Genomic DNA, 14,246 nt, shown 5'->3' with positions numbered 1-14,246 from the left:
AATAAAATCTTTGACAAAGAAATTTGATTAGATTTTTTTAAAACATTTTTTTTACAGAAAAAAAAACTCGCCATAAGAGTATATAGAGTGTAAAATTGATTTTGTGTGAATTTCTATGAAGATATTAGTAGAAAAAAAATAAAAGGAACATTCGAAAATTTCAATTTTTCCGGAGTGCGATTTCATTGTGAATTGTGATTTCATCAACAGCATATTAATTATGTTTTTCTTTTGCAGTGCCGCCCAAGCTGTGAACGTATTAATAGCAATTGCAGTGTTTTTCACGTTTGGTCTACAATTTTACGTATGCATAGACATCGCTTGGAGTGGACTTAAAGACAAATGTACCAAACATGAAGTTTTGAGCCAGTATGTAATGAGAACCATCATGGTCGTTGTATGCGTGGCTATAGCCATTGCAGTACCAACAATTATTCCCTTTGTCGGTCTAATCGGTGCCTTATGCTTTTCTATTCTCGGTCTTATGTTACCCGTCGCCATTGAAGTTATTACATTCTGGGATAAAGGTTTTGGAGCATACAATTGGAAAATCTTCAAAGATATCGTTGTGGTGATTACTGGAATCTTAGCTCTTATATTTGGTTCGAAATCTGCTCTAGAAGATATAGTTGCATTATACAAATAACTTATAAAGTTCCTATTAAGTTTTGTTTGGAATCGAATTTTTTTAGTTATAAATTTTGATAAAAATCCGTTGGTAAAATATATACTACCAGTACAAGAAACTTGGTAAATAATACATTACCAGAACTTAAAATTAAGAATTGAATGTATTTTCTTTCTTGAGATATGTTTATATACCTCGCCATTATTATTTGTGTTATTTTAATATTCCACATTTAATTTTACACATTTATACCACCAATGTACAAAATGTTTTACAATAGACCAACTATTTGTTAAGCTTTTCTTGCAATATATTTAGAAAGTTCTATTGCGCTCGAAGCTTTAACATAATAAAAAGAAGTTATCAGATTAATTTTACCTCGATAACGGCTGTGATGTTCTAGATTTTTTATTATTTCATTTCATACAAAAAAGTCATATTTACTATGCTCTCGTTATACCTATATCTATACCTGCATTTTTGAATTACTTGGTATATAAAAATCATGACAAAATGTTTCTTTTACATCTTATCAGATTATTGATAGGTAGTTTTTTTCTGATGGCTTCTAAAACTACATATTTTTGATAAAGATATGTATGTAATTTTTATAAATATACATTGTTCTATAGTTAATACTGTAATTTAATTGTTAAATATCTTTCATCCAATTTAGTCGTTTAGGTTACACAGGGTGTTTAAGACAACTTTTCGTCTTAAACTTTTTAATTTATATTCTAAAAGGCCTTGATAAAAAACTATCTTTATGCATATTTTCTGCAATATTTTTTTGGTTTTTAGGATTTATAATAATGTTTTATATGCATTTTTTTACCTCTTTAAAAGATTTTTTTATAAAAAGTTTTCAACCGAAGAATCAACAATTTCTAAAGAGTACTAATAGTTAAGTTAGGTAATCTTTTTGTAGCACATTTCATAATTTATTTTAATTATTAGTGTAGGACAGGATACAACGGCGGGCAGTATTAATATTGCTGGTTAATAATTAATATTCTTTTTAGTGTATTGTACTGTATTGTCTAATTTAGCAAAAATAGAAAGACAGACTACTAAAATATTCCTGTGATTTTATATTTATTCGAAATTTTTTAATATACTGAAACACACTAAGGGCATATTATTTATAATATCATACGATCGAAAAAAGAATGGCGTCAGAGATAACTTTGTAATGAAGATCGCTGTCATTTTGTAAGTAAACTTATATGGGAAATGTCATTGATTGTCATATCCCAAAAGGTGGACACCTTTTTTTTTTCGATCATACGGTATTAAGGCATTATTTAATATTAAATTATTCTTATTTATTATAATTAATTTTATACAAAAATTTAATTTTAATAAACTTGCATCTGTATACGTTTTATAATAAATTTTTTTGAAGGAAGAAACTGGAAAAATTTGTTTTATTTTGAAATTAATTTTATATTCAAAATGACATGGTCACATTTACCCAGTATTAATCCGTTGCTTTATACTGGGATAAAGAAAAGTGTTAGGCTAAGCGCAAATTGAACCGCGTCTATCGCGTGTGACATAACCTGGCACGACGCGAGTTTTTGTAAAGAACAGAAATAAATGGGACAGCGCGATGCGACGCGTGCCTCGCGTTCGTGTGCATTAATTTTGATTATTGAATACAGTAAAATTTACACTCGGTATAATCTGATTCTGATTCAGGACTAAAGTTTAGTAACAATAATTGTTTCGATGGCGAATCAGACATTTTTATGCAGCCGTTTTTATACGATCCGCGATCGAATTTGCGGACCACCAAGCAGCACGAGTGCCGCGTCCCGTCATGCCGGTTGCGCCATGTCATGTCACACGCGACTTAATTTGCGCCTAGCCTTAATCAGCTGGTTTATCTCTCTAATCATATCAAAAAGTATTGGATATATGAGATAGATTATTTCGATTTGTTGGAACAGCATAATCTAGAACTCATCTAGTACTGGAAATGAAGGTGAATATCAAAGAATTAAGACCATATTTATACAAATATCGTTTCTTAATATTTTGACTAATGTGCACTCTAGATTTAATATAAAGTAATATTAGAATTCTATTTTTCTAAACCTTTGTTCTGAAGCATTTACATCTAAAATAAAAAATCAACTTTATTAATCACACAGTACTGATGACTACAATAATGTTTAACAAATTATTAAATATCAATTAGTACAATAAATACATAGCTTATGGTTTACTAGGGACCAAACTGTCTACTGTTTCTACATAGCTTTTGCCAATTTTAATCAATGCGAGCCCAGATCCTACTCCGCATGCTGTACAAAGAGCAACGTTTTCAGGTACTACACTTCTGATAATTGCCCAGATTAATACTGAACCTAATGAGAACGTAGCAGCACCAAACGCACTAAAATTAAATATATTTATGTAGCATAATGGTAAATTGGTAAAATTAAATTAATATTACCTATATAACACTTTCTCCTTGGTGGACAACGAGCTTAAATGGGGTTTGTTATATAAATATAACCCAGAACCAACAAGTGTATTAAACAATAGTATGTTGGTGATATCCCTTTTTGGAAATATCCTAATAATAGAGATAGCTATTAAACGTGATTTTTAAAATATATTAATATTTCTACCTCAATACTAAAGATGGGTTCATAACATTTACTGATAAAGCTGTGTAACTGAGAATTCCTTGTGCCGGTGCATAATAAAAAAGCAAATTTTGTGATGTAATTGGTTTAAGTCCTAATTTGCTACAAATCGACGTGCTGGATTTCGAAGTGGACATGACTGTTACAATTTTTATGGAAAATATCACGTGAAAATTTTGGCTTTTCCTAAAATAACTAATGGAAATTCGCTCTTCACGAAAACTCAATCATAGACCAATCATAGACTCAAATGCTCAAATGCATCTCAAATCTCTGTCAAATCTCAAAAAATGACATTGATCTTATGTTGTTGAGACAGTTGGCGACAGTGTATTTATATATGATTTATATTTTCATAAATAAAATTATGAAAATTAATAGTTTTACAAATAAATTTAAAAGAACAATGTTTGAAGTAAGATAGCAGATGGTGGCAAAAATAGTTGGGCAAAATTTGGTCAATGTTATTGACAGTTGGCAGTGCCATTGGTGCCAAAATGGCGTATGTTCGTAATATTTCCAGATATATCTCTATATCTTCTAATGATATTTCTAGATTTTCCAGACATTTCTACAAAAAAACGTGGTCTGTGGTGGTAGGGGTGGTAGGGTTGTTTAAATGTCATATATATTTCTCAGAATTTGTCTCTAATAGTCCTAATAGTCATTGGTGTGGTCATTGGTCTCTAAATTGTCATGTCGAACAGGGTTGTACATATTTTATGGTACCTTTGTATGGTACATACTTTGGTACATATGGGTTGTACTTAAGAGTATGCACAACTGCACGTGAACTGCACAACATACAACCGTGATACAACAATATGCACAATTTATCATTTACGTATGACTTACGTCTAACCGTACCGTGCAACTCTCCAACTCTAACCCACAGTTCGCGCAAAATTTAAATCGTGGGTTATTTTCTTCTTTTCTAACTTTCGAGAGTAAGTTCTTAAGTAATAGTAGCATAATTTAACCTAAATTTCAAAAACGTACAAATTATAATAACATATATAACAGTTCTACAAAATCGATCGGGTATTTCGCGTCCAATCTATAAACAAAAAAGAGACCATAGAATAACTAACTGAAAGAGACTAAAGCCCCGTTCTCAGAACTGCGACTGTCACCAGCGACACGACAAGAGAACCAATCAGATTTGTACAAAATTCAAACAGCTGTCAATTTTAAATTTAGTACAGCTCCCATTGGTCGTTTGAAGTGTCAATCAGTGTCGCCCGCGACACGACGTTGTTCTGAGAACGGGGCTTAAAGCCTCGTTCTCAGAACGACGTCGTGTCGCTGGCGACACAGTTTGACGTTTCAAACAACCAATGAGAACTGTACTAAATTTAAAATTGACAGTTGTTTGAATTTTGTACAAATCTCATTGGTGCTTTTGAAGTGTCGCTGGCGACAGTCGCAGTCAAAATATTTCTGAGAACGGGGGAACAGCCCGTTCTCAGAACTGCGACTGTCGCCAGCGACACGACAAAAGAACCAATCAGATTTGTACAAAATTCAAACAGCTGTCAATTTTAAATTTAGTACAGCTCCCATTGGTCATTTGAAGTGTCAATCAGTGTCGCTGTCGACACGACGCAGTTCTGAGAACGGGGCTTAACCAACGCAATCAAAATACGCCTAACCAAAGGCCTAACCCAAGAACAGTCACATCCGCCACGACATCTGGAAAAAATACTTTTTTTTAATTAAATGAAAAACAAAAAATCCGGCGACGACAGTTTTTAGAAGAGCCAATTAGCTATCTTTTAGTAAAAAAAGCAACTTTCTAGAGCAAGTTGTTACTTCAGTAGAGACGACACAGAAAAACATTAGCATTTTATATATGTAGACTAGTTGAAGCCTGGCGCATCCGCCACGACATCAGGAAAAAAACTTATTATTTTTTTAATTAAATAAAAAACAAAAAATCCGGCGACGACAGTTTTTAGAAGAGCCAATTAGCTATCTTTTAGTAAAAAAAGCAACTTTCTAGAGCAAGTTGTTCCTTCAGTAGAGACGACACAGATAAACATTAGCATTTTATATAAATACTAATTAGCATTTTATATAAATACTAGTTGAAGCCTGGCATATCCGCCACATCAGGAAAAAAAAACTTTTTTTTAATTAAATGAAAAACAAAAAATCCGGCGACGACAGTTTTTAGAAGAGCCAATTAGCTATCTTTTAGTAAAAAAGCAACTTTCTAGAGCATGTCGTTACTTCAGTAGACGACACAGATAAACATTAGCATTTTATACAGGGTCCGGCAATAGTGCGTCGGGCATCTGTAGCTCCTAGAATAAAAAACTGAAGAATTTTGTTTAAGTGCAAATCTAAATTATGTTCTAGGATGTATTCCAGGAAAATATTTTAACTTCTATAGGGTGGCTCAAAAAAGTTTGAGTGGATCGGGATGATTTTTTTTAAATGGAACACCCTGTATATTATTGCATTTTTGGCTTCTTTTGATCACTTTACATAATCCTAAGATATGAGTAAATACATTTCGATAGTTTTAGAGATATTAATAAATAAATAAAAAATATATATTTTTCAGCCTCTCTTAAAAAATTTATTAAAAATACCAAGAACTGGCTTGAAATCAAAACGATATTAGATATTTACTTTAGATGGTCTGTACTTACTTTGCTATAAATATGGTAATCGAATATCATACAGAATGTTCAAAATTTTATTCCAAACTTTCTAAAATATAAAATAATTTTTCTTCGTTTTTTTAAATGGAACACCCTGTATATTATTTTTTCAGTAGATGGAGAATTAAAAAATGAACATTTATTGTATTTAGAGTATTTCAAAAATGTTTGACGGTTTCGCAGATATTCGCGGTTTTATATTTCATATGGCATTTGCCATAGTAAATTTTTATCAAAGCCACCCAATAATTTTTCTCTCGTATTTTACCGTTGAGAGAGCCATATGAAATAATACTGCGTGTATCTGCGAAATACCCTGTATATGTAGATGTAGATTAAGACATATAAAAAATATTATAAAATATATCTTAATAACAATCCAATACTCTCAAAACTCAACCTTCACCATATTGTCAAGATTTTATTTTGGCATTACAGGAAACAAGAAATTTTCTTAAAAATACATGAGCAGTCATACCCTGTATTTTTTTTAGACTATATGTAGAAAATATCCTTTTTATACATAGTGCTCGAAGCTTTCATCGAACAAATTTTGTATCGATGAGGCAACAAATTCTTGTTTACTCTTGTGTTGCTTTGGGGGTTGGAAATTGTTAAAAATCTACAAAAACATAATTAGTAGGGCAGAGAATTTTGTTAAATGTGATTTTTTTAATTGATTTCAAGCACTTTCAAGGGAAAATTAGTGAAATAAAAGTAAATATCTTGTAGAAGTTATTATTGTATATTTGTAGAAGATTCTTGTTATAGGGCTTGGAAATTGATAAAAAAAAACTACTAATACATAATTTGTACAGCACATAATCATGTTAAATGAGGTTTTTTATTCATTTCATAGCAAAATTGGTGAAATATTATTAATATTATATTATTGGTGAAAAATATATTATACATTACATTGACTAAGAAAATGTCTTATATAAGTTATAAATAGGGGTATTACTGCCTTGTTTTATAATTTATAGATGTAATAAGTCTCTATTTAACTAAATATTACATTATTTCGGAAAATATCGAACAACAAATTTATATTAATTGAAGATTCTGAAGGCTACCGAACCGCCACCATATTTTTGAATTTTATTTTAATTTATACAGGTTTAATAGGTCTGAAACTGCTTAATTAACTATATTTAATGATAATCAAAAATTCCTTAACTATTCTAAAGCTTTAAAAAAAATTTAAGGCAAAAATCTATTTTTTATGATATTAACAATTAGGGACATTGGGGTAATTAAAATGCGATATCTTTGTGAATTTTGCTTTATTCCTTTATTGTTTAGTGTTATTTTATTCGGAAAACACGTATAGCTACATTTTCCTGGTAGTAGTTTTGTCTACAATGTAGTGTTTTATTGCTAAATTTTCATTTAAACTTGAAATTTAGGTCCATAAAATTACATAATTTTTCACAGGTAAAACAGAAGAAAATCGCTCCCTCTAGCGTCAAATATCAGAAACTGAGCGCTAAAGTCGGTCGATTTTCGTCTAATAATTTCTTGATAATATGGCAACATAGTTAGTAGATTAAATTTACAAGAAAGAAAATTCAGAAAAGATCCAGTGGTTCTCAAAATTTGGGCAAAAATCATTTTTTTTTTGGAAATTTTAAAAGTAAAATAACTCCGTTATTTTGGACTTAGAGAAAATATGTTTCTTTTATTGAGATCTACCACCCCTCAAAATACTTGCACTTATTTCTGATTTCTGGGACACCCTGTATAATAAGAATTAACGTTCTCGTGCTAATAATTATACTATACTACTCATACTTACTGTTCATTTAAAATAATATGACAAATCAATTGTAGAAAAGCAGCAATTATAATTAGGAAAATATAAAATTACTTACATCCTCCATATTTTCGATTTAATGCATTTGTTTATTTCTATCTATGTACAATGATTGAAATAAAAAATATGTAAGTAGAGATGAAAATTATTTTATAGTAATAAATATGATCTTAATAAATCAATTTTATTCTTTTTAACATAATTACCTAATACATAATGTTATTCAAAATCAAAATTTCATTTTAATTAATATGGCATAATTGATGTCTTTATTGTTAGGTTACTATGTAAATTTTAACCCACACATATTTTTTCTTTTTTGAGTGATATGGACACTCTAGCTCACGTTATAAATACATGTTTAGGAACAGGAATAATTTCTATGCCTGCTGCCATAGAAGTTTCTGGCTTAAAAATAGGTGTTATTTCAACTGTTATTGTTTCGATAATTTGTACTCTGGCCTCATATATATTAAAAATCCATAGAAAATATACTAAAACACGAAGAAGCTTTGCCGAAATCATTGAAGAAGCTTATAGAAGAAGACCTAAGTGGTTGAGGCCCTTTGCCAAACCGATAAGGTAAGTTATCTATTATCCTTGTTTATATATTCTTATATTATGTTATGGGACAAATAATATATTCTGATTTTAAATAACGTAGTTAGAAGTTATATAAAAATATAATTACTTGTTTACAAAAAAAAACATTACATCAAATTATCACAGCTTATTTAATGCTAGCATTGCTGTCATCCATTCGCGAATTTCAAGTTCCAGAGCTTTACGCCCTGGGCTACTCAGAACGGTTCTGAAAGGAGCTGTGGGCGATAGCCTGGTGCCTCCATATGGCGCCGAACCAAATACGATTAAATTACCGGGTATTTGCGCCGAACAGTTCTGAACTTTATGACTCAATTGAATGGAGTGAGAGTATCGCGTTCTTGAACAGTTCAGAGCTGCACAACTGCGTGAATGGAGGACAGTAAATCAGAGCTTCAATGGGGCTCAGAACTCGACTTGTTACGTAAGGTACCTAACCGAATAGTAGGTACGCAGTTTTCAACGTAAATAGTGGCAGAGGCTGGGTATGAATGGGCTGTGACACCACATTTTTAAGAATTATGTAAACTATAACTCTACTTTCTCTTTAATTTTTTTTTATACTGAAATAATACACACCTTCTTTGGGTGATTTTTTTTTAGTTGAAATCAATACCGTACCTAGAAAAACAAAAGAGTGAAACCAAAGCAATCAAAACATGCTTACAGCGTATTTTGATTGCTAGAGCTATAGCTATACATTAACCTAACTTAAAAAAGAGGTCCTATCTCGACGACATGAAAAAACCTGTCGAACGCGCTTGTTTACGAATTTTAATTATTGCCGAGAGCAGTTCAAATGTTATTATAGGCTTGGTGCATTTCAGTTGATTTTAAAAATTCCGACCGCAACGCTCGATACGGCAGAAATCAGAAGTTTTCGCTCTGTATTTCACGCAGTTCCAGTGTTGATTGCATGTTCCAATGTTGATTGCATTGAAATAATATTAAAATCCGGGCTTTATCATATATTTAAGTATATTATTAGTTTTTTCTAGTGTAGTTATCGAAACCGTAAAATTCTCAGGTACGAAGTTTGTGTGATGTAACGCTGTTTCGGGTAGTAAAAACAAAGGGAAAAAGAACCCAAACTGGGCGATGCGTTATGTTGTGACAATTTCAAATGAGAATAAAATTGTCAACACGTAAAGGAGAACTAGAAAAGGAGTGATTTCTGGGTGCAATAACATTCATTAACTCTTCCAGGTATTCAACTCTACTGAAACAATATTTTATAGTTTTATATTTTGTCACACCGATTTGATCAAAAGCAAATATATGGATTCAAGCAGTTGAACGAAACAAGTGAGTAAACAAAGTGCCCATTACATAATCATTAAATACGCATATACTATGAGAGGATAAAATATAATTTGCAACATTAATGGTTTACTTTTTTCAACTAGTGCTTAATATCTTCTAAAATTATAATTATGTATTAAATAGCCCCAGTTATGTCCCCACTAGCAAAAGCGGTGCGTAAAACCCTTTTATGAACAGACAAATGGTAAAACTATGCTCGTTACCGTAGTTGAACTCATTTAAAAAGTTATATTATCTTGAATAATAAATTGTAATATTTAAAGTTAGACCTTCTAAAGATATCAAAATAATTATTTCTTATTTTTATTTTTATAATTTTCACTAATAATTATACATCCTAATATTTTTAGAATAATTATATAACAAATTTTTCGATATCTAATTATATCGTACTCGCTATCTAAACCCGTGTATTTGTATATACCGGTTGTTTACGATATTGTCCGATGGTGGCAGTACCGGCGGAGAATGCACCAAGCCTATATTATACAATATTTTATGAATTAATGAAAATGATACACTTCTGCAAGAAGATTTTTTCGTGTTTAGGTTTAGAAAAATGTCTAGAATGAAAAACAAAAACGCGTTTTTTAAGTAAAAAAAGTGAAAAAATAAAACTGAAAATTATACATTTCCGCAGAAAAATTTGGGTGACTTTCTATTTGCAAAGATTTCCAAATACTAAATAAACAAAAATATTTCTGACATAACTGAATTCAGTTAAACGAAAGTTGGTCCCCTTTTATTAACAAAACTAGCATCATTAATAATAAAACGTTTTAGTATTTTGCTTATAATGCTGATAAATAGCTTAAGGACATTCTCTACAAAATCTAATATTATTTTTCTTTTTTAGACACACCACACCAATAACATTCTTTTCCATTTACTTTATAATATGTTCTTGTTTTGATGTTATCATAGCACAAAACATTAAGAACATATTTATTCAGTACTTAAAATTTCCAATACGCGATGTTATACTTATAATACCATTCATAGTATTAGCTATGCTTCCAACGCTCAAACTGTTGCCCTTTATTTCTATAGTTGGTAATACTTGTATGTGTATGGGACTTGTAATTATTCTATATTACATACTCACTGATATCCAATGGACAAATAAAAGGTCATTCTATGGTGATTTTTCAAATTTACCAATGTCTATGACTATCACTATCATTGCTCTAGAAGCGGTAGGAGTGGTAAGTGTTAATGTACAGTGTGTCCGAAAGTTCATTACAAATAGGAAATATTAGTATATTTGAGTTAGCGAAAAAAAGAATCAATTCAGCATACCCAATAACTAAAAAAATCCCCTTTACACATGCAAAAGGTTGACAAAACACATATGACATATGTCAAAAACAGATATTTTGTTATCGAGTATGCTGAACAGATTGCAAGTGAACTTTTTTGGATAGCTCAATATTTATTTTCCCGTTTGATGCCAACTTCTTGGCACAACCTGTCTGTGTAGTAGATAATATACATATTATTTATTCTTAGTATCACAGGAATGTATAATAACAGATTTTTCGAATTTTCAATTAATATATAATCGTACAAATAACTTATTATTCCTTCCAGAATTTTGAATGTCATTTGTTTATAAAAAATATATTTTTTTATCTAATATTTAGATTGTTTATACATTCCTTATTAGTTGCAGTTAGTTGAAGTAAAAATGGTTCACACGAATTATAAATTATTAAAACCAAAATACTGTAAATATAAAACAAAATGAAACAATAACCTAAACTAACAAAATTAAAATTTAAAAAGTTCAAACTAAAAAAGACTCAACATATAAATATCAATTATTCTAAATCACCGACAGAGCAAAAAATTACACCGTTAATAGACCAAACTCACAGTACAAGTTACCCAGCACATGCACTGTGACCACAGTTGTGACTGTGAAATTTATGATACACGTGCTATAAACCTTAATACAAAAAATGTCGTTGTTGCACATAAAATATACCGTATGAAAAAAATGCGCTGCGGATTGACAATCGATGATATTGATACTTTTGACGAGGTCAATCTCTAGATGTCATTTGACTGATATAAAACTTTTTACAGGATGTTATCAATTTTTAAAAATAGATCTTTTGTAATTATCTTAATTTTTTTTTGAAACATGCTGTAGATTCACTGAACATTAGTGTTATGAGTTTTAACAAAATTTAATAAAAAAAATTAGATTAATTAAGTAATTTATTAATTTTATTTTTATTGTATAAATTGTGATTCATTTATCTCATCAAGGAGACCGAAATGGGCAAAATATCAAGAGAAAACTTTTAATTGGAATTAAATCGAAAAAATTGAAGACTTTTACCCCCTATAGCTACGAGACAAAATAAAATCGCACCCAAGTTAATATAAAAAATAAATCTTATTTTTACGTGAGGAATCTCCCCATGAGAGATGGCACATGATTTTTGAAACACCCTCTATACAACTTATATTCTGATTAGCTTACTGAATCCACGCAATAAACACGAAGTATCTAAATTAATATACTAGCTTCTACCTCCCACTAGTCAACTCGCATACCTAACGTTGCCGTTTGTTGTCCCTTAATTTCGCAGTTCTGCAAGCGCATAAACGATAATCGGTAGGGTATTTCGCGTGCAATCTAAAAAAAACTTACCTCAGAGACTAACCAACTCAATCAAAACGGCGTGTTTTATTATTGGGTATGCGAGTTGACTAGTGGGTCGTAGAAGCTTCTAATTAATATAGGATTAAGCACCAACAATATTTTACTTTTAGTTCATGCCTCTGCAGAACTACGTTGACAACTGTCACCAATTCACCGACATATGCGGAGCAATTCCAGGAATGTGTGGTGCTTCTTTATTTTATATTATACTGGGATTTTTCGGTTACATTAATCCTCGAAAAAAAGTCAACGAACCTCTAAACGATAATCTGCCAGGAGACATCTCGTAAGTAGCTAGGATATTCTATTAATTTTAATTGTATATTTTAAACATAATCATTTTTAAGTATAAGGTGTAATTAAAACCACTAATTTATTCCACTAATTTCGAGGTTCTGAGTGAAGTTTAACTATTTTTTTTTTTATTCATTACAGTATCGTACTAGCAATAAACACTTTAATAGCATTTGCGTGCTTCTGCACCTTCAGTCTTCAATTTTATATGTGCATGAACGTCGCCTGGATCAGACTTAAACACAAATGTCCTAAGCAAGAAACGTTATATCAGTATGGACTGAGAAGTATCATGACTATCATGTGTATAGTTATTGCAATTATACTACCAACAATCTTGCCATATATTAATTTAATTGGTGCTTTACTGATTCCGATTTTTGGTTTATTACTACCAGGTACAGTTGAACTTATCACCCAGGACAGCTTCAAAACTTTAAACTGGAAAAAACTGAAGGACATAATTTCTCTAATATTAGGCACTGCAGTCCTTATTTTTGGCTCAAAATCAGCTATTTTTGATATAATTGCATTATACTCTAACTGATAATATTACCAAATTTATTATCATACACTATAATACATTTATAAAAATACATTTATTTTTATATAGTGTTTGGTAATATGTTCTTCGTTGATTCATTTACAAGACCTACAATATCTTTTTTTCAATTTAAGTAGTAACGAATACTATCATTTAATTAGTTATACATTTAGTTACAACATATTCAAAATTTAGGTCTATCGGTTTATGCTAGCAGTAATAACGAGTATAAATAAAAAAAATGGTCAGTACAATGCTCGCCGTTTTTAGCGCACGTTCAGCTTTGGTTTTAGTTTTAGCGCTATTTTTACAGAAAATAAATTCTGAACTTTGATCAAATGACAAGAACATTATCATTGCCGATATATCCTGGTTATAATGTAGTTCTTTTTTCAAAATATTGCATTGTTTTAGCTTAAAAAAAACTTGAATTATGCGGCTTTTTTGCGAGAGCTACCGGCCCCGCAATAATTCAAGTTTTTTAAATAAAAGATGGCTATTTGAACGTCAATATTATAAGACAGTATTTGCGATAGTCTTTTGTTTAGTATAGAAAATGTCAGAACAGCTTGTTTACTACCACTAGTATTTGTGCGTTTTTTAAATTATTTATTATTAAATAGAGGAAAATGCGACCGAAAAAAGAAAGCTCAAAAGTTAAAAATCCAGTTTTTAGGCTTATCGGAAGCGCTAAAGACTCATGAGTATTTATATGCAAAAATCAACACGCTACAATAATTATTAACGAAATGACGGCAGGTTTAAAATTATTTATTTTGTTAAATCGGCGCGTCGCTGTCTCGCTTGCCTACTGGGCTGCCCGCGGCCACGCGCTAAGGTCGTTGTGCAATCCGGACGCTCAATTTGTAAACAACCAACAAAGATAGTTCTATAGAAAAAGCAATTGCTTCTCTTTATTCATCAGGCCCATTGACACTAAAGTCTATAAACCTGACTAAATGAAATTTTGACAAAAATGTTTAAATTTGTTGTATAATTTAAGATGCAAAAATTAGTTTAAACCGAATTTTATATTTA

General features: G+C 30.6%; 3 protein-coding genes across 5 annotated transcripts in view; 2 read left to right on the top strand and 1 right to left on the bottom strand.

The window, feature by feature from the left end:
• Positions 1–2,049, top strand: part of LOC115879961 (proton-coupled amino acid transporter-like protein pathetic) — a 56,656-nt gene extending 54,607 nt beyond the window's left edge. For all 3 annotated transcript variants that reach the window (XM_030897028.1, XM_030897031.1, XM_030897029.1), the window contains one exon: positions 238–2,049. In XM_030897028.1, the coding sequence (XP_030752888.1) occupies positions 238–646 (409 nt within the window). In that variant the 3' untranslated portion in view covers positions 647–2,049. The remainder of the gene's footprint in view (positions 1–237) is intronic.
• Positions 2,050–2,749: 700 nt separating this feature from the next.
• LOC115879962 lies at positions 2,750–3,580 on the bottom strand. The gene is made up of 3 exons (XM_030897032.1): positions 3,268–3,580; positions 3,090–3,212; positions 2,750–3,029 (listed from the first exon to the last, which is right to left on the bottom strand). The coding sequence occupies exons 1-3, from the start codon at positions 3,420–3,422 to the stop codon at positions 2,849–2,851; spliced, it is 459 nt and encodes a 152-aa protein (XP_030752892.1). The 5' UTR covers positions 3,423–3,580; the 3' UTR covers positions 2,750–2,848.
• A 4,484-nt stretch (positions 3,581–8,064) lies between these two features.
• Positions 8,065–13,211, top strand: LOC115879952 (proton-coupled amino acid transporter-like protein pathetic). The gene is made up of 4 exons (XM_030897017.1): positions 8,065–8,352; positions 10,553–10,901; positions 12,481–12,656; positions 12,806–13,211. The coding sequence occupies exons 1-4, from the start codon at positions 8,099–8,101 to the stop codon at positions 13,209–13,211; spliced, it is 1,185 nt and encodes a 394-aa protein (XP_030752877.1). The 5' UTR covers positions 8,065–8,098.
• The last annotated feature ends 1,035 nt before the right edge of the window (positions 13,212–14,246 follow it).

This window comes from Sitophilus oryzae, unplaced genomic scaffold (assembly GCF_002938485.1).
Source record: "Sitophilus oryzae breed Bouriz unplaced genomic scaffold, Soryzae_2.0 scaffold_1590_pilon_pilon, whole genome shotgun sequence".
Taxonomy (NCBI): Eukaryota; Metazoa; Arthropoda; class Insecta; order Coleoptera; family Curculionidae; genus Sitophilus; species Sitophilus oryzae.
This window is presented reverse-complemented; position numbering and strand designations above follow the sequence as displayed.

Excerpts from the sequence above, each read along its gene's own strand:
- LOC115879952 (XM_030897017.1), top strand. The coding sequence starts at position 8,099 with ATGGACACTCTAGCTCACGTTATAAATACATGTTTAGGAACAGGAATA. Across the intron at positions 8,353-10,552 it reads CCCTTTGCCAAACCGATAAG|ACACACCACACCAATAACAT; the intron begins GTAAGTTATCTA and ends TTTCTTTTTTAG. Across the intron at positions 10,902-12,480 it reads CTCTAGAAGCGGTAGGAGTG|TTCATGCCTCTGCAGAACTA; the intron begins GTAAGTGTTAAT and ends TTTTACTTTTAG.
- LOC115879962 (XM_030897032.1), bottom strand. The coding sequence starts at position 3,422 with ATGTCCACTTCGAAATCCAGCACGTCGATTTGTAGCAAATTAGGACTT. Across the intron at positions 3,213-3,267 it reads AACCCATCTTTAGTATTGAG|GATATTTCCAAAAAGGGATA; the intron begins GTAGAAATATTA and ends CTCTATTATTAG. Across the intron at positions 3,030-3,089 it reads AAGGAGAAAGTGTTATATAG|TGCGTTTGGTGCTGCTACGT; the intron begins GTAATATTAATT and ends ATTTAATTTTAG.